The sequence below is a fragment of the Ochlerotatus camptorhynchus genome, unplaced genomic scaffold, assembly GCF_037179485.1.
Source record: "Ochlerotatus camptorhynchus isolate MF236.1 unplaced genomic scaffold, CSIRO-AGI_Acam_v1.1 ptg000286l, whole genome shotgun sequence".
In the NCBI taxonomy this organism is placed as follows: domain Eukaryota; kingdom Metazoa; phylum Arthropoda; class Insecta; order Diptera; family Culicidae; genus Ochlerotatus; species Ochlerotatus camptorhynchus.
This window is the reverse complement of record NW_027040775.1, coordinates 253,369-273,900: the sequence shown is the minus strand read 5'-3', so window position 1 is coordinate 273,900 and position 20,532 is coordinate 253,369. Positions and strand designations below refer to the sequence as shown.

Here is a 20,532-nt window from a genome sequence, read left to right as displayed (position 1 = left end):
AAGTTAATTAGACAATTATCTCAATTCAATTCCGACTGAAGGGGGGTGCTTTTGGCGATGATAAGCTGGCTATGATATTGCACTCTTTTTAAAAATATCTATTCGAGGTTTATTTGTAACTTGCTTCAATCGTTATTACATTCGTCCGGAAGAAGTAGTTATGTACTAATGAATGATACCATATAGCAGTACCATTTCACTTCGAGGAAAACGCACCTCAGTAGTGAAAAATGTAGTTAAATTGAAATTGGTTAACTATAAAACAAACAGATTGATAATAATACTCATAACACTCGCTTAGAAATCTTGAAATTTCCTATGTCAGCTGATCTTAAATCAACAATCAATAATTCTTTCAACAATTACGGATTCTGCAAATATTTAATACGTTGTTACTATTGTTCCGCGAACGTATTTTCTGCAAATATTATGGATGTTTTTAAAGCAGTTGCGCCTAAATGTAGGCATTTTTTATGTATCGCTGGTAATTTAATTTCACAGAAAATCATTAATTTCTAACATTGGAAACATTTTAACAAATAAAAAAATAAGTTTATTAACACTAAGTTCAATGAAAAATGTTATTTTCAAGTTAAGGACAACATGGAAAGATTGAACCTATGATTCGTATGTTTGAAAACTGATATTGAAAGCTATTGAACGTCAATTAAATAAAATTGAAAATTATTCAGAAAAATCTAGTATTTTGTAAATGAAAAAACTCCGTCAAAGTTACCATTGGAGTCTTATAATAAAAAGATATCAAGAATTTTACCCCAGTAATCAATTTTCCCTGCATCACAGTAGTTACATTTTTTCATTTTTTTTTTGTGGCAAAATATAGATTTCATATCTTTATTTGATTTTGTTCTGATTTTTGAAAACAAATTCAATTTGTTTCTTATCTAGATGATATAAGAAAAAAATACGATTGCGCATCTGAAATTCATTAATGGTTAACATCCGTACCTCTCACGCCAATGTCACGAGTTCAAATCTCATCCCCGAACAACACAGCAAAAAATAAATTTTAATATTACTTAATTACACTTCAATCATGTCGAAAATCTCATGTAATTTTGATGGCCACAAAAATAAACAAATGCAGTAAAAGCAGCGTAGTGTCAGTTCATGCACTGTATTAATGATAATTTAATCCTTTTTGGCAAGTAATATTACACCATATTTTCGACACGATTGAAGTGCATCCACTTTGATGTGATATTAAAATTATTTTTTTACTATGAAGTTACGAATGAATGAAAGTGACTATAGAGCATTTCCATGTCAAATAGTCAATTGGTTGGGCATGACTCTCTTCGATTTGAATGAAGCTTTGCACATATGTTGGTTCCTACCCAAGGTGGCATTTCCCATTAAAAATTGTCATTTTTTCCGGACATTTTTTTATAATCTGATTTGATCAAAATGACGTCAGAAAAGCAGTTGTTGGTAATAAAGACCATATTCGTCGAAAAATATACACTGAGAAAAATCACTGTAGGGAATCCCATAAGACATAATTGGAATACACCATAATAGGAACGTATAGCCATAACTAGTATGGCTACCCTAACCATGTTAATTTGATCAAGTTGTGGATGTTGTAGTGTTGGATGGTAAAATGCTTAAAAGTAGTTTTTATTATATTTTTTTACTTACACAAATTTTTAAAACATAAAATGTAAAATGATGCCAAAATGTATCATTTTTAATGAACTAGTGCATGTAATAATTTTTACTAAGTTCACCCGTTCTAATGTTATTCACGATATTCAGCTACAAAATATATTTTTCTTGATTGCATATTACATAATAAATAATAAATAATTGAAAATGCAAAATATGATTATGTTTAAAAAATTGATAAAACAAAACGAAAATAAATTAAAAAATCTTTGCAGCATTTTACCATCCAACACTTTGCATCAAATTTCAGGGCATAACTTTAGAGTTCTCCATTTAAAAAAAATAAAACCAAAGGGGGGTTTGAAGGGGAGGTAGGTTGTGTTGAAAAAAATAACTTTTTTACTCTAAAATATATATTTTGCAGCGATTTTTTTCTCAGTGTTTATTTTTTTCGGATAGGCCATATTATTATTATCTACAGCTTATTCTCAAACGTAATTTTGATCAAATGTACCATTGTCAGGACATGTTTTTTTGAATAAATAAAATCCATTTTGCTAGCCCCATTCATATGGTTCTTAGTATAAATTTCGCTGGATCTGGTCAACCACGGAGTAGCAACTACGAATTGTTTGCGCATGCTCATGCTCAACTTGAACTCAGCCAGTGGGCAGGTAATCTCGTTTTCAAGTTCAAAGTTTGACTTTATGCTTTATTAAAAAGCGTTTTTTCTTTGTTATTATGTAAAATTTCCCAAAATACCGATATTACGTTGATGTTTTATCGATATCGGGTTAAAAGATATCGGATATCGTATCGATAAATATTACCCGATAATATCGATATCTGCTCTGCCCTTGTAAAATCAGAACCTGTTGCACGTTTCAGAAGCATATCGACGCCGTAATTGCGGTCAATGGCAATTCAATCATTTGATTAGATTAACCTAGTTTCATAGTATGCGTGGTAATGTTTACTCAAAAATCTGATAAAGTAAACATAGAGGTGTAAATCAGCATTCTAAGTATGTATGTTCTTCCGTGGATCACAAAGATATACGGACTGGCTCCAAATGTTGTCATTAAAAAGATACACCATGACAATTCAGGTTCGATAATCTGTTTGAATTATTCTATGTCGCGCGTTTTGTTCTAAATTAAAAAAAAAAAAAAAACGCCTCACACATCCAAACAAACACGCCCCAAACACTGTTTCTTGCACTATATTTTTTTATATTCTATATTTTTATATTAATTCATAGAACAAACAATATCACGCATACGGTGCTCAACAATAAGAATAACAATGTTATAAATATACTACCAGAGCAGGGTGAGAGAAAATATTTATTCAATGTGTTGCATTATCATGTACTGAATCTTTTTAATAGAAATGACCTTTTTGCAGTGCATTTGCCTCGAGACTGAACTGGTTGCATTTTACTCCTTTTCCTCTTGGACTTCTATCCTCATCTGTTCGTCGTCAGCAGCTCCATGGTGATGGAAGCAACGGGTTAACTCATCCTTTTTTTTTTTGGTTTGTGGGTTTACTTGTCGTTGGTCGTGCGTGGTCATTCATGCACTTTCTAAATTATTTAGAAATTATTTGTTTTATAACAAAGGTATATACATCAAAATGCTATTACTCTCAAACCCTCAACGTCTGATATAGAAAAATGCTAAAACTGCTAAATGCTTAAATGCTATAATTTTGGTTTGATACAAGTTTAAATGGCATTTACGTTCTTAATTTAACCCTACATTATAAAATCAAAACGTTAAAAAACTGTCCTTTCCAGTGCCAGCAAAAGCGTTAGAACTTCTCTTGTATGTCTTTTCACTAAATCATCCTGCTTCACTCAGCACGTCTGAGTGTGTGTCACTTGAGTCCAATAAAAAGCGCAATTTATAATTGTTGAAGGTCTGCATGGCAGATCATTCACTGCAATTGTGTCTCTCTTCCATCCATCCGCCCGCCAGTAGTTGTCCGTTTGTGCGCGTTAGTGTCTTCCATAACGGCCGCTGCAAAATTCAATGATTAAAAAATACGTGACATTCCATCTATCGTCGGGTTGAGCTTCACGTCACATCGTCAAATATGCTTCCATAGCAGTAACACTCGTCGAGGAGTTAGCTTCGAGTTAAGTGATTATCAATGCACATCCATATGCATGCGCCTCACAAATAGTCAAGCCCCGTAATGAACGGTGCTGACCTTGAGAAATACCTAGCCTTTTTCCTCGATGATGGTGAGTAGCTGCCAGTAATATTAAAGTTGATTGTCTCTCACCTCCCGTTCATGGCAGCCAAAATGGTTTTCCATTAGCGGCTTCATACATCTACCACCACAACCAGTGCCGACAACGACACTGTCTTTGACATTGTTGTTTTGCTCAAATGTAGGACACTTGAGCACGCTTCGATTCCATTTCCAGGCACTTTGCTACCTTTACCAGCGACTGATGACTGCCAAGCGAGGTATTAATGGTTATGAAGTAGCTGTGATATATTGTTGTGTGCTTTCGTCGCTGGAAAACGATTAGAACAATTTTCATAATTTGCCTCTGCAAGCGTGCAAAAACGTTGCGTTAATAATCATAGTGCAGTTTATATTTTGTTCGATGTTCTAAAGCCTGTGGTCAGTTTCCCGATATATGTACGCGAAACTATGATGCTCTGTACTAGATAATCTTTTTCTTTCTTTAAAATTTCCATATTTGTTTGTTCACATTTGCTGATTTTTTTATAATTCTTTTTCAGGTAAGCATAACTAAACAAGTGTCCTTAATGAACGTAAGTAACGGTAAACTGAATGTTAGGGTGGATCAAGTTGGCATGGCTGATCAGAAATACCTGCTCCCCACTTCTCCTTCGATTAGTATTGAGGTCCTCAACAACTGCGCCAAATTTGAACGAAGTTGGCTACAATCTGGATTTGGGTGGAACTTTAAAATTTGTAAGGGAAACGCAAAGAAACTATTCATTTGTTTTTAAAAATTTCATATATTGATCAATTTTTAACCAAACCTAAAATTCAATATCTTAATATAGATCGAAAGAGCATTGTGAAACATCAAACCTTGAATCAAAAATTGGTGCAGGAATCTTTGGCCCTAACATAATTTTTTAGTGGCAATAGGTCATTGGCCAACGGTGTTTCAAGCAGAACCTGTTTTATCACACTGTTCAAAATTTATAAGAGGAGCCATCTATAACACAGACCATACAAGTACCTGCAAGATTTTTTTAATTAGTTTTTATGAAGTTTTTGTAATATTTGTTATGGATTTGGAATTAAAAAAAAATCTACAACATATTTTCGATACAGTCCTTATTGGAACACCTTTCTATGATTTTTTTTAAATTCCCTCAGGTAAGATGAACATCCAGCATAGTTCCAGATAAAAATACCAAAGGATATCAGTAGTTGACCCACACTACTGAATATCGTTTGGTATTTTTTTCCTGAAAACAGTGTGATAAAACAGGTTCTGCTTGAAACACCGTTGGCCAATGACCTATTGCCACTACAATTTTTATTCTAGGACCAAAGATTCCTACACCAATTTTTGGTCCAATGTTTGAGCCGTCCGTGAAGAATATACATTATTGAGCCATGATGATGATCTCCGACTTCCCAATATGTACGTGACGTTTGTCATACCTTGTAGGGAATATCATAGTTAACCTCAGGTGGCATCCAGTTTCCGTTCATAGTCATGACCGGGCGCATATAGTTAAATTTTACAAAATATGACAAGACATTTTTAGACCTTCAAAGCCCCAGAGCACTTTTTTACGCTTTTAAATACACGTATTCATGCAAAGGCAGTAGATTGACAATTACATCTAACGGTTTAGATGGAGCCCTGTGCCTCGCTCACGTTATAGTAATGCATGCAAGTCGTTGAAGTTTTGCACGTGCACAGAGGTTCAGAGTGATTTTCAGGGGGAAAAAAGTGCACTAAGATGAAGTTTAATCAAGTTTATGCTTTAAAAGAAGTTTTTAGGTAGATAAAAGCGCGATAAACCAATCCATAAAGTTTGCCTTACAGCAGATCTTATTTCAGCTAGATGCTTTTGATTTGGTGGGACTATTCTTTTAAATTTAGGTAAAGCATGTTTTACATTACGAATTATCCTATCATAATTTAAGCTTTATAGAGTCAACCTCATGAATTAGTTGAGGTCCTAGAGTACACTTATTTAGCATTTGTTATAATTTAATTTAATTTTAGCGCATTCTTCAAAGGAATGTAAGATTTGCATAAGCAAATCAAATTCCACATAGTTTTTAACAAATACATCAATATCGACAGCATAAGCAATAGTTTTAATAAATTTATCGTAGATAAGCATACTTGAAATACTGTAATTGATTTGTTTAAAAAGTAACTCTATGTGCAATACATTCAAAATCATGCTCAAACGGGATCGTTGGCGAACCGAGCAACTAATTTTGAACTCATTTATAAATAAACATTAATAAGCACCAAAGCAGTAGCAACATTCTAAAGATTTAATGAACTGCACAGTGTCTCTGGAAGAAAAACTTATTGAAAAAAATCAGTATTGCTGAAACACCCACCAAACGAAAACTTAGGGTCACATCTTGCATGTGAGACTAGGGTGGACATTTCTATCGGGTGGTCTAGAACAATTTTAATTTTTTTTCGTTTTTTCAGTGTAAATTACGTCCAACAATTAATTCTCTTGACCACTGATACCCAAAAAATGTATGGAACAAGTGTCAAACGAAAGATGGGCACCTAATATTTCGTTTGGTGGGTTTTTCAGCGGTACTGATTTTTTTTATAATAATTTTATCCGGTGACTGAATTAAACTATCAGGAAATTTAAAATGACTGAATACTTTAAACAGGTAAGCATGGTCAACTTCGTCGAATGCATTTTGGAGGCCTAAACTAACAAGAGTTCCTTTAAATTTGACTGACTCTTCAACACGCAAAATTATTCGTAGAATGTCATTCAGATTATCTATGCAAGAATGCTCGGGTTTACAAGCGATTTGTTCCGGTTCTAGCAGGTTCCAAGGTTACGATACGGATAGTACGGATACGATATGGATACGGATAGTAAAAAGTTTGTAGTCACAATTCAAGAAACTGATTGGCCTATATAGATCTAGTTCATTTTGCTCATTTGCAGTGTTTCATAAATTTCATCGTTATAGGTTCTATCAATTTTGTTTGCTGGTGAGCTGTTAAAAACTTTGTTACGTTATTTATTGGCTCTTCATTCAGATTCAGTACTGAAACGTTGTCATCCCCTTGAAATTGAAGAGAATAATAATCAAAAATGATATCTTTCAATCTGGATCAATCTCCTGTAATAAAATTTCCACCAAAAAACTTTAAATTGTTGGACTTTCCGTATCTTTGTATTTGCGTCGATACTTGGAAAATACTAATTCATTCCTCTTGAGTAAAGAAAAAGCTATTTAACTTACTGCAGTAGCGTTTTTCCTATCATTTTATACTTCCATCAAACGTGATTTTACTATCCGATACCTTTGTGATCCTCTTCGCCTAAGCGCAACCATAGTAATTCCCATACAAATTTCAAACTATTTGCGTGACGTCTAAACCTTCATCAATCTTTATCATTTTTTGCATATTTTGAGGTAATGAATAAAACCGGAAGGTGGCCTATAGGAAATCTAAAAAAAAAAAAAAAATCCAAATTAAGCCCCTAATGACATTGTCACCAAAAAATCGCTTAAGATAGTATGGCTCATGAAGATTTTTTTTAACCAGGGCTGTTATAGCTGGCTGAAATTGGACCGATTTAATTTGATGCCATTTGATCATTTGACAGATCTTTTATATAGAAGCATGACCATTAAAATTAATCCTTCTTGAAGCATCCATCATATGAAAACAGTTGACGTAGGGTTATCAACTGTACATTCAGTACAAAATCTGCATAGATGAAGTTATATGCTATTCCTTGAATATGTAGGGGAAATGGATGTAATATCGGCCTAAATGCCCCTAATTTGAGCCCATACATAAATTCAGCAATCGACTAAATTTTCAATAGCGACCAAAAATATCCAATAGTACCGTCTCAATGACAAGTTAATCTAGATAAAATTGATAAATAGGCCAACATTAGAGCCATTTCCGCTATTTAAATAATAATAAACCTACTATTACCAATGCATCAATTGGAACTAAACCACGAATAGAAACTTGAATATGCCCTCCTTCCGGACTCCCCAAACCCTTTTAAAACTCTCTGCAACGTTAAGGGGTCTCCTTTTCTGGCTCCCAGAAATGAACCAACCTACGGCTGTTAGTCTATTAAATAAAGAAAACCAACCCTCCAATAATTCTCCGAAGCTGGTGCATCAGCGACATAAACAAAGTAATGCAGAAAGTTTTTATCGTAGTTTTAGTATTTTTAAACATTTTATCGATATCATCCTGGCAAAAAGTCAACCTAAAACAGCAGCAAGAATCGGTCAATCGGTTTTATTTTTAGTTCAATTTTGTTTATGATAAGATAGATACCCTATGTATATTGAGTCTCCATGCACAATTATAGGAACCTAACGCTTCTAACGTACCGCAACTATAGGAGCGTTTCCTCTACAAAAATTTAAGCATGTAAATCTTCTTGATAAACTGATTTTTTTTAAATTTTCCCAGTATTTTTAGAAAAAACAAAACGTCAGAAAAAAAATATTTCTTTGGGGCGTAAGCTTCCAGTTAAAATAGCAAAAAACCTGTTGCCATTGTATTCATTCTGTCTTCTTCTTCTTCTTCTTCTTCTTCTTCTTCTTCGCATTTCAAGCTTATTGCTTACCGCATATTAGCTTATTGCACTCCCACAGTTATTAATTGTGAGCTTTCGAATTATAATCATATTCTATGCCCAGGGAAGTCGAGAAATTTTCCAACTCGAAAAATTCCTAGACGAGACCGGAAATCGATCCCAGCCAGCTGCGCCTTTACCGACTTAGCTAAAGGTGACCCGATTCCTTCTGCCATTTAACATAAGATGACGAGAGCTTTTTGCAATCTGAATTATGATTTCTTATTGTATTTGCCGACTGATAGTGAAAGTGTTGTATTGTATTATAACTATAATGGGTACTATAATATTTATTTTTAAGGATTGTTGTTTATTTTTTTTTTATTTCGCGGTCCCGGGGAGTTGATTTCCGGGAAATCTGGAAACCCTACTCTAAAAGAAAGGTTTTTACAAGTTGTTTTATTAACATACTATTTATTTATTTGAATTATATCGAACAAAAATCCAATTTTAAAACAATACAGTATAGTCTCTCATTAAAAAAACTAAAAAGGTTAGTCCAGTTCAGTTACTCAGATATTAGTATTTTCAAATAGGTGAGTTGAATATCGTGCACCACTGTAGTAGCCTTAGGTGTAAGATATATGTACCTATTACAGATTCCATCTGCAGCTACTAGTGTATAGAGTTGCGTGCCAATTATGATAATCATTTGTTGCTGGATTAAATTTGATTTCCTTATCCGGTAGCTACGCAAACATCGAGATTATTGAGTGTTTCTCTTTCTACAAATACGACAGCCTGATAAACTGGTGCGTCTGAAACGACAGTCACAACACTGCTGCAGTATCGAACGGTCAGTTGCTCTCATTTACGGTTATTAAATTCATTTTTCTTGCTTAATTATTTTCCGAATTCGTGCACGGCAATCAAATTGAGTCATTTCCAGTATAAATAATACGTCGTACGTGTGCGGAGAGAAGCTGTTGTTGGTTTTGTTTTCTCTATCATTCCTTTCAAGAACCGGGATGATTTACATTTCCATGATGCTTTTGGCCTATTCAAGATGAATAATCATTCGCCGTCCGTTTGAGTTCCTTCACCAGTGAGCGGCTATTAATAATTTGCAAGAGGACGTGCACAGGTTTTACAAATATGAATATCGATTGATTTGGTGGTTGAGAAACAACGCAGATCTCCCTTTGGGACTAGGCTGCTTCCAATATTGCCAAATGAAAACTCATTCAATGTTCGTAATTGGTTCAAGTATTGTTGCTATTTTCGACACGTTCTGTTGTTGAATTTGATTATAATTTAATTTAGCACAAGGAAACTGTTGTTTTTGACTCAGATATACCTTGCTTTACATTCAATTTACTTCGCTCTAAGAACTTTTAGTTTGTTATGTGTGAAATCGGTTTGAAATTCAATCAGTTATTGAGTTATAGCAATATTATGAAAATATAGGCGACTTACTGTAATATTTCTTTTGAAAATGTTATTATTGACTTATGCATACCCAACTGGAAATATAAGATTCTATTACAGATCTGCATGAAAAGTATGTAGAACTTATAATGTTTTACCGCATGAACAGATTTTGTAACATGGTCGTCGGATTTTTATTTAAAATAATTTTGTTAATTTTATATTAGCTGAATTTTTGAGAAAAGTTTGTTTTCCCAAATACACTGCTGCTAGAAAATAATCTCGGGAAGGTTTTGCACAAATATATTCATTCTGGGAAAAGTTGCTTGTACCCACTAAGATTATTTTACCGGTGATTTTTCACAGTTTTTTAACGAATATCTGTGAAAAATCGCAGAAAATCTGTGAAAAATCACCGGACTGTTTACCGAACGTTCAGCTGTTGAGATTTCGGTAAAATAATCTTAGTGTGTATGCCACAGTCCATTGTAAGAACTGCCATTACACGCAACACAAATTAATCTTATATACAATGTAGCAAGGTTGGATTTATTACATCCTCTACATATGTTTCATACAACAAGTGTAATGGCAGTTCTTGCAATGGACTGCAGCATGCCAGCAAGTTTTTCCTGAATGCATACTTTTGTATAAAACCTTCACAAGATGATTTTCTAGACGCAATGCATTTGGGGAAACAAAGTTTGTTCGAAAAATAAGCTAATATTAAAATAACAAAGTTATTTAAAAACGTTCCGGCGACCACATTATAGAATCTATTCTAGTTGCGAAACATTGTAATAGAAGCATTGCCCAGTTGGGTGTAGTGTTCCTATAATAGTGATTTTTTTTTTATTTATCTTTATTAAGGAGAGTTTCAGCCCTGGGCTGGTTCGTCTCCCAATAGTGAAATCTATTAGAAACCAATTATTATAGGAACCAAATTTATTAAATACCACAACTACTGGAACAGCATTCCTATTAAATAATCGAGGACGAGTTTCCGAAAAAAAAATGTACAAGTTAAACACAATGTAATATTTTACTAGCAAAATAGAGGTTCAAAGCTATAGATTAACGTATGAAAGTTATATGCACAACGTTTATTAATTTTTTTTATAAATAAATTGTCTTAGTTCCTCCACTAGTGGCTCATGGTGGGTGTCTTCTAATTTAACACAGCATTTACAATGAAAAATTGGACGAGTTCGGGGGAAATTAAACGTATATTTCTCATGAGCCAGGTAAGACAATAGTACTAAACTGGTGATCGGGTTTGGATTTGCGGAAAAACTACAAAGTTTGTTTGGAAAATGTATACAAAACAAAGCGAAACTATTCATTTGCTTGTCAAGCATTCAAAAGTTGCTCAATATTTACCAAACTTGAGACTTACATTGGAAAAACTATGCCAAACAACTTTGTTGAAGATTACAAATCAATTCGACTTCTGTGTAAAAAGTTATTATTTTCCTACTTTAATGAGCGGAGCACTAGGCCAAAAGTAAACAAAAATATTAACTTCTTGCGCAAAAGTGGAATACATTTGCTGTCTCGACAAAAAATCTCGGCATAGTTTTGCTAATCTAATTCTCAGGTTTGGTAAAAATTGAAAATTTTCAGAATTTTTTACATGCTCCGGTTCTTATACATTGTTCCATACCAACTTTAAAGTTCTCTCGCAAATCCAGATATTATCCAAATTCGTTCAAATTTGGAATAGTTGTTGGGGATCTCAATACAGATCGAAAGAGCAATGGGTTACACACACAATCTAGCTCGGGAAAATCTCGGCATTTTCCTGCTGTTATCTCTGGATAATATCTATTTATTAACTGACATTTCAGTAAAATCCTAAATTGTAAGCTGAGCATCGGAAATATTGTTAACTGAGCCCCGGAAAAAATATCGACTCTTCAAATCTCTGCAACAAAAATTAAATGTGTATATACTGCAATCGGGAGTTTCTAACAGTTCTACTTTTATACAGTTCTAGGTTGTTCCCACAGAAACCCACCTGCTTGCTCCATTGATGATGGTAGCATTCCTGGTGGTACGTATTCAATTTTTGCTCATTTATTTGCCATTTGCAGCATACCATCGCGCTCGATGCGATCGCATGTGCAATGGGGAGACACATTGTATGAATACGATCATAAATTTAGTCGTAAGGCAACCACTACTTGTTGGCTGCACCACCGCTCAGCCTTGTTATTATTTTGCATTACTACTACTGCTGCAGCTTCGCAGATAGAGATCAAGTACTCTCATCTCAAACCCAATGGCGAAATATTAACCACGTTGTCTGTCTCTATCGTTGGACTTCATAGTTCAATTGATTTGGAGGCTTCCATAAACGCGTATCTATTGAACAAAAGTAGTATTTTATCTTACATAAGTAGGTATTTTACTAAATTATTTACCATCAGTGTCTTGAAAGTAAACATCGCATATTTGATAAAGTGAACAACCCTAGCAAACTTATTCCATAATTGCGGTATGAAAAGCAAAAAAAAAAAAAACGTCAGACAGGTTGTTTTGTTTGTTGCTATAAACGAATGTGCGATGTTTGATCCGCGTGAGATCTGATGAAGTAATGGACTTATGTGTGTCTGAGAGACCTGAATTGTTGTCACTGCCACTGTTGTTGTATAGAACAGGTTTTTTTTGCTATGGTGACAGGGGTTCTGTAGTACAAGCTGTCTGTTAATTACCCATGTGAACTTTGAAGCGCTGCAATGTGACTGGGTTAGAGTCACCTGTTTGTTTGGGGCCCATCGAGGTTGATCGTACCCATTAGTAGATGATGATGGTTGTGTTGTGCGGTTCGTTTATGTACACCAGTGACGGGAAAGCTGTGATCTATAGACTTGTAGAAGCCATTTTCATGGAAACGTGGAGCTGTGAATAGAGAAGTATCAGCGCCTTCTGTAATAGTGAGCGTGTAAAATACAATTTACGTAATCTTCGATTTGACACCTATGAAAAACAATATTTGCATTTGCGTGACATGTGGACGATGTTTCCGGAGAAGTTAAGTGCTGTTTGACACATTTTTGGAAATTTCCAAATTGTTGGATATTTTAAGATGTATGAAAGTCAATGTTTTTTAGTTGAATGTCGAGGGTTCATAATCTAAATGATTACAGCTGTTGATTAGATTATAAAATCCAACATAAGGCATATCAACATATTAACCTTGTTCTAGTATTTATTGTTCATTTCACACCACAGTAGATTCCTGCGCTTAAAATAATCTTTCCGATTTTGTTTTGCTCATGCTAGCGTGTCGAAATTGTAAAATGAGCGCTGCATTCCATTAAAAATGGTATATTTTATTTATTGTTTTTTCGTTTCGAAACTTTTTTATATTTTAAGGCTGAGGGCCATTTTTGCATTCTAATGTCCATGTTAGGTTTTTAAGCTAGGGAAAATGACGGCTTCAGACTGTTTTCGGCAAATACATTTTTTCCCTTGAGTTGTTTTCCGTCGATGCTGAGCACCAATGCTACCGACGCCAGGGAGGCAACTCCCACACCTGGACCCTACACATTGACCCATCAACTCATGAATCGGGGTCCAACGGCCACCCCCTTTTAATGCGTTAAAAATATGATTTTTTTTTTTGTAAAACAACAACAAAAACAACTAACGCATACGCTTTCAAGACATGACAATCAGGTTGAGGTTTAACACAACTTCAACATTATTGTAAGTTTTCAAACTTACAAACTTTTGAAATATTTCAGGAACTTCACATAAGTCTAGAGATAAAGGTATTTACGAGAATTATTTCAAAGCAGAACCGAGTTCTTCAATTGAGAGTTGCAGGGAAGCTCCGAAAACATCAAGTCAGATCAGACAATCAAAAGCAGTGTCGAGAAACTCAGGGAATTCCCGGGAACTTCAGCAAAGTTCTGATAGAATTTCTGGAGCGCATTAACAATTATATGAACATCTGGAAAATGTGAGAGTAATTTATTTATTTCCATTTCGTCAAGCCAGTGTAGACTACATACAATGATTATTACAATGTTTACTTACATACTATGCATTAATTCTATTCTGTTTTAGCTTAGTTTTTATTTGCTGCTTGGACATAGTGATGTCAATAGTTCCGCAATGCAAATTATATAGGCGCATCATTCGATTGATTGGGCTATTTTTTGCATAGTTTGTTCTGTACGATGTTTCTGAAAATAAATTCCGTGTTCTAAGATATCGACAAGGTGTGTAAAAATTTAATTGTGCGAGAATTTCTGCCGAATCTATGCGCATTGAAATAATGTCGTTGATGAAGAAAAGCATTGCAAATTGGCGGCGCTCCTTAAGTGTTTGTATATTGATGAGCATGCAGCGCGCTTCGTAAGATGGTAATGGAAATGCAGTCCAATTCAATTTACGTAAAGCATATAAAAGGAATTGTTTTTGGACAGATTCTATGCGTTCTTCGTGTATGGAAATGTATGGATTCCATACTAGGTGGCAGTATTCCAGAATTGGCCTTACATGTGTGGTATATGATAGCTTAATAGTGTATGGGTCTTCGAAATTATGACTGAACCTTTTGATGAAGCCTAGCATTCTGTTTGCTTTACTAATGATCGTATTATAATGTTCTATAAAAGTTAGTTTGGAGTCTAGGATTACACCTAGATCTCTTACAATTTTACTTTTTTCTACTATTTGGTTGCCTAATGATATTTCAATATGCGGTGTTTCAATTTTTCTGCTAAATGCTATTGCAGTACATTTTTTTACGTTCAGTTGAAGTAGACTTTTACTACACCAGGTGTGGAATATATTGATTTCATTCTGGAATTCTTCTGCATCGCTAGAATTACTTATTTCCATAAAAAGCTTCATGTCGTCTGCATATACAAGCAATTTTATTTTTTAAGTATGTAGGAAATGTCGTTTATGTACAAAATAAAAAGAAGTGGGCCTAAATGAGAACCCTGGGGTACCCCAGAGGTGACTGAAATTGGCTCTGAAAGTTTATTTTGAAAGCGGACTATTTGTTTACGATGTGTTAGGTATGATTGAAGCCAATTCAAAAGTCCAGGCTTTATTCCTATTTTCTGCAATTTGAGGATTAATAATGGTATGTCGATGCGGTCAAATGCTTTACTGAAGTCGGTGTATAGCGCTTCAACGTGCTTGCCACTGTCCAACGCTTTAATAATGAAAGATACATATTCTAGAAGATTAGAGGTAGTTGAGCGACCTTTAAAAAGCCGTGCTGTTTACTTGTAATTAGATTTTTCACCTGCTGAAAAATATTGCCGTTTACGATTGATTCAAAAAGTTTTGGAATGCAAGAAATAATAGCAATTCCACGATAATTCCGAATGTCTGATTTTGCACCTGATTTGAAAATAGGTACTAAATAAGATGATTTCCAAATTCCAGGGAATTTTCCATTTTTCAGAGACATGTTGAAAAGACGCTCTAGAGGAAATGCGAGTTCTTGAGAAAGGTTTTTCAAAAATATGGGTGCGATGCCGTCAGGTCCATACCCTTTCGACGCGCTTAAGTTTTTTAGTGCATTGAGTACTTCATGTTGAGAAAGTTGGTTGACAGAGATGTTTTTAGAAATTTCAGGAATGAATGCAAAGAAATCGCGGTCACGATCTTCTTCGGAAAATGTGGTGTATACTTCTTGGAAGAAATTTGCAAAGAGATTGCAAATATCAGAAGAATTCTCACCTACATTTGCATCCAAATTCATTCGCGAAGGAAAATTGCTGCTTTTTAATTTCGTGTTTACATAATTAAAAAGTTCTTAGGACATGATTTGACTTCATTTTCGACTTTGCGGTTATAGTCCTCATATGCAGAGTTGGTGGCTGTATTTAATTGGTTGCATAAGTTGTGATAGTTTCGCAAATTGGTTTCAGTTTTTTCTTTTTTGTATAGTTTATGAGCTTTCTGTTTTTTATTCTTCAAATTTTTCAGTTGTGGATTGAACAATGCGCGTAGTTTATTGTTTTGTGTCTTCTTCTTTTTTTGATGGTACAGTTTCTAAAACTAGGCTTTGAAGAATTGAGTGAAATTTTTCTACTTCAGTATCTTTTCCTTCAATACTTATTAAATTTTGCCAATTTATTGTACATAGTCTACGTTTGGCTTCTTCGTTATTTGCTTTATGGTATTCCGGCACTTCCTCGTATTCCCAGTCGCTGGAGGAAGAAGAATTTTGTACGAAGATTGAGTATTCAATTGCTGTGTGAAGCACTTCATTTTTCCATAAAGGTGCTAATGATGTATCCACACAGAAGTCTTCAGTACAATTTGTAAATAAAAGGTCTAAATATGAGTTTTGTTGATTTTTTACATGGTTTATTTGATTAAGGGTGTTATATCTTGGAAACTTCAAGAACATCAACAAATTGCGAAAATGTTGTTCAGTTGATTAGAGAACAAAAACAAAGTTCCATCAATTAATAAAAATGCGAGAACTTTTAGCAAGCACCAAATTCCAGAGAACCTCTACGACATTTAGATACATTACATCAATTTCGAGAACTTCAAGCATAGAAAACTTCAGGAATGTCAAGATTAGTTCAGGGAAAATTAGTAACTTAAGGTAAAGTTTCGTGAGAAAAGTTGTGGGAACTTTAAGGCAATTCATCTAATTTCAGTAAAATTTCGGATTTTTATAAAAATACTGAGAATTTCAGTGCAGTCTAGAGAGCTGTAAAAAAATTCAGAAATCAGTTTTGATAAAATAAGAAAAGTCTAGACCCTCCCCTTGGCTAGTTTTTGCACCTTGCTGCTGGTGGGCGGGCTTAATTTCATGATTTATAGTGGAGTGTTGGAGACGGTAGGTTTATGGTCGGCGTTGCTGGCTCATGCCGCGATAGAATGGCGTCATGGGCAGGCAATGGAGATTACTAAGCTTCCCCTCTCTGATAAACCACTGCATGCGAGAACCAAAGATCTAGTCTAGCAGTGATAGTATCACACTTGTTACTCCGTTGATTGAGAGCCACGTCGTAGTACGCAGTCATCAGCAGTCAATGTTAATCTATGAACTAAACCCTACGTAAAATCGATCTTTCCTTATGTGGTATTGATGCATGTTTAACTTTTCGCGGCTGTCGGAATCAACGCGCCTACGTCTACGGAGCTTATGCAGAAGTGATTCGCAATGCGGTAGAGCTCACCAAAAGTTTTTTTTTTGAGCTTCTGTAGCATAGAATTTGTTTGGTACGGTCGCGAAATCTTGAAATGATTGATACGTGCGGTAAAATAACTAAATTGAAACAAAGCTGAACAGTAAAATAAGTAGAATATTTAGGGAGGAAACCAAAATTAATCAACTTGCCAACATAGGCTATCACATTTATTTTGGTGGCACTCTTTAAGTGATAATAAGCTGTGTTTTTCTCTACGGTTGTTTCGCGTGGCGTTCACAATTTGCGCGATTTTCGTATCTTACGTAATTTAGATGTTTAGCTCTAAACGGTTTTACTGACTCGAGGTCGTTCCTTAAGCGGTGTTGGTACAGGTTAAACCTTTGCCGACTGTCGGATTCAACGCGCCTACGTCTACGGAGCTTACGCAGAAGTGATACGCAATTCGGTAGAGCTTGTCAAACGCTTTTGAGCTTATGTAGTATAGAATTTGTTCGGTGCGGTCGCAAAATCTTGAAATGATTGATACGTTCTTTAAATTAACTAATTTGATACAAAGCTCAGTAGTAAATAAGTAGCATAGGGTTACGGTATGTAATGTGGGTCTAGTCCTTTCATTCGGCCTATCACGCAAATAAATAATTAATTAAGGAATATTACACAAAAAATAAGGAAAATATTGATCACTGATGGTTGATAAATGTGTACCACACACAAATCAATTTATATCACAACATTTCAATACATTTTCAGCTCTCGTAAGTAATAAAACTGGTTGAGAATATCACAATGTTCGGAGTTTTTAGCCGCCATGACTTATAAGGTTAAGATGGGAAGGTTGACTGACGATCATCAAATGGCCTGATTATGGCATTTATTGATTGGAATTACCTGATAATACACACTAGACGTAAAACTTACAGTTGCTGTTTGAATATTTTATGTTTATTTTAATTGTTTAACAACGTTTTCACAAGTAAAACATGGACCCAACTTTAGGGACACATTTCTTTTCTATGTTCCTAACTATGGCCCATGAAATTCATTTGACAGCATATAGCAATAAGAGTAACGTCAACAATGTTGTTTTGCATTTGGATGATAAGGAACGAACAGGAAGGGAGATTTTTTCTGCCAAACCTGTATAATGAACATCACAATGTTCTGATTTAGATATTCTGCGGTCAAAAGACGATAAGCGAAATTTTTAATTTTTAATTTTTAAATTGAGTGATTTAATGTAGTTTTCGTAAAATTTTCTCTAAGAAATGTTTTGAGGAATGAAGAGCATTAAGTTAACAGTGATAGTGATAAAAAAAAATACATCAGAAAACGTTACCAAGAGCGTTTTTTTGAGGATCAAACAAGATAGGACGAAGTTGCATCCATAAATAGACCCAATTTGGGGACAATAGACCCATATTACATACATTTCCCTCGTGAGTTATTGTCTTAAAAAAAGTAAGTTTTTCAACTTTTCGTGGTTTCTGATAGCAAACGACATGATAAGCATATCTAAGCATACCATTTAGCAGTAGAATATCGTTTGCAGGTAAATTCATTGATGAGTTATGATTAAAAACGTAATCGATGGCTGCATATTAGACCGAGGTTAGGGACGTATACCCTATCTAGGGAGGAAACCAAAATTAATCAACTTGCCAACATAGGCTATCACATTTATTTTGGTGGCACTCTTTAAATGATAATAAGCCTTTTTTTCTCGCTTCGGTGGTCTCGCACGGCTTTCGGAATTCGCGCGGTTTTCGTAACTTACATAATTTAGATATTTCGTTCAAAACGGATATACTTATTCAATCGATTTACTACGCGGATGTATCTACGCGCACACGTCACAGCATTTTTTCTATAACTATCTTGAAACAATACATACGGAATCCAGTGTTCAAGCGGCCAACATAGGCTAGTCCTTCTGCTGTATTGTCAAAGATAGAAGCAAAATTTATTGGGTCAAGTCTTGAAAACTAAGCTGTCAGTACCAAAAAAAAAAAAATAGTACTATGTGTCATTTCCTCAAAACCTCCCAATAACCGACCTCTTCAATCCCTTCCTTTTCCCATGGCTAATTCAGAGATTTAGCGGGAAATATTAGGAAATTTTCAGATTTTCATAGAACTTCAGAGATTGAGGTCTTCAATAAGTTCAGAAGCTCATGGCAGCTTCAACCTTTTAAAGACAGTTCAATTATTATTATTATTTATCTTTATTAGGGAGGCTTTCAGCCTTGGGCTGGTTCGCCTCCAATAACAGTTCAATTAAATTCAGGGCAGTACAACAAGCTTCATCAGAACTGCAGATGCTTTAGAAAAGTTTCCAGAACTTCAGGATACAATAGAGAACCTTAGAGCAGTTCCGTTAACATAAGAGATATTACATAAAGTTTTAAGAAGTTTCGACAAAGTCAGTGAATTGTTAAAACTTTAGAGAAGAGAAAAAGTTTAGCGAAGTTTAAAAATTTGATGAGATGCATTGTGAGTATCAGGCTAATTTCTCAAACTACAGAAGAACTTCAATGCAGTTTCATTAAATTCAGTTAGAAGAAGACCTCAGAATAGTAAATTCCATATCCAACGGAGATTTCTCATAAAAATTAACTTGGAGTTCTCCTCAGCATTCGCTTTATTATTATCCCGAAACTCTCATGGAGTTATTCTAGAAATTCACTTGGAACGCATCTCTGAATTCTTTAAAAAATATTCCATTGAAATATTCCTCAAAATGTCGTTGGACCTATCCTCCGAATTAAATTTTCTTTCGAATTTTCCTCGGAATTACCTCAGTAAGATTTTCTCCTCAGTAATAAACCCTTTATCAGAATTTTCATTGAATTCATTCATTTATTCTCAGATTTAATTGTAATCTTTTTTTAGCATCCTCCTCATCCCCTAAGATTCTCCAAAAAATTACCTGGACTTATAATTCGGATTCGTTTTCACCCACAAATTTCTTGAAATTAACATCAGAGTGCCCTTGGAATTTTCCTGTGAGCTCTGCTTCTCAGAAAATCTTATGAGTGTTAATTTAAAGTTAGTTTGAATTCAATTCAGTGTTTTCTTGAAATTCTCAGGCTTCACCATAAATCTTAAATTCCTCAGAACTACCTTGAAAGCAGATTTCATTTGATTTTTTTTTCTCAAAGTTTTTTCCCCCAGAACTCCCTTGGAATGATTAAAACTGTTCAAAGAATTTGACTCTAGATTCTTTAAATTTTTTTAAAGTATTGTAACTTTGAGGTTCAGAATTTCAAAAATTATTCAAATTTAAAATGTGTTGGGAAATATGGAAATATGAACAAAAAAAAAGCAATATTTCAAGCCTGTGAATTAAAAAAAATATATATATATTTATATTTACACTCTCGATCATAACTTTGGGATCACCCTTAAAAAAAAACATGTAAATTGTTTTTGCTCATATCTCTGCCGGTCGTAAACGCTTTTCGATCTTTAACGATGATTTGAAAGGCATTGGCTGAAATTTAGCTTGTAGGTAACTAGTTTAATATATTATACAGTTTTTTGTATTCTAAAACTTCT

The 20,532-nt window shown here is 34.5% G+C and overlaps 1 protein-coding gene across 2 annotated transcripts in view; it reads left to right on the top strand.

The window, feature by feature from the left end:
* Positions 1-20,532, top strand: part of Graf (GTPase regulator associated with FAK) — a 110,610-nt gene that overhangs the window by 23,286 nt on the left and 66,792 nt on the right. Inside the window, exon 1 of one of the 2 annotated variants that reach the window (XM_065228338.1) lies at positions 12,167-12,869. The exons of the other annotated variant lie outside the window; for it this stretch is intronic. Coding sequence (XP_065084410.1) covers positions 12,818-12,869 — 52 coding nt within the window. The 5' untranslated portion in view covers positions 12,167-12,817. Of the gene's footprint in view, positions 1-12,166; positions 12,870-20,532 lie in introns of those variants that run through there. 2 annotated transcript variants of the gene reach the window in all.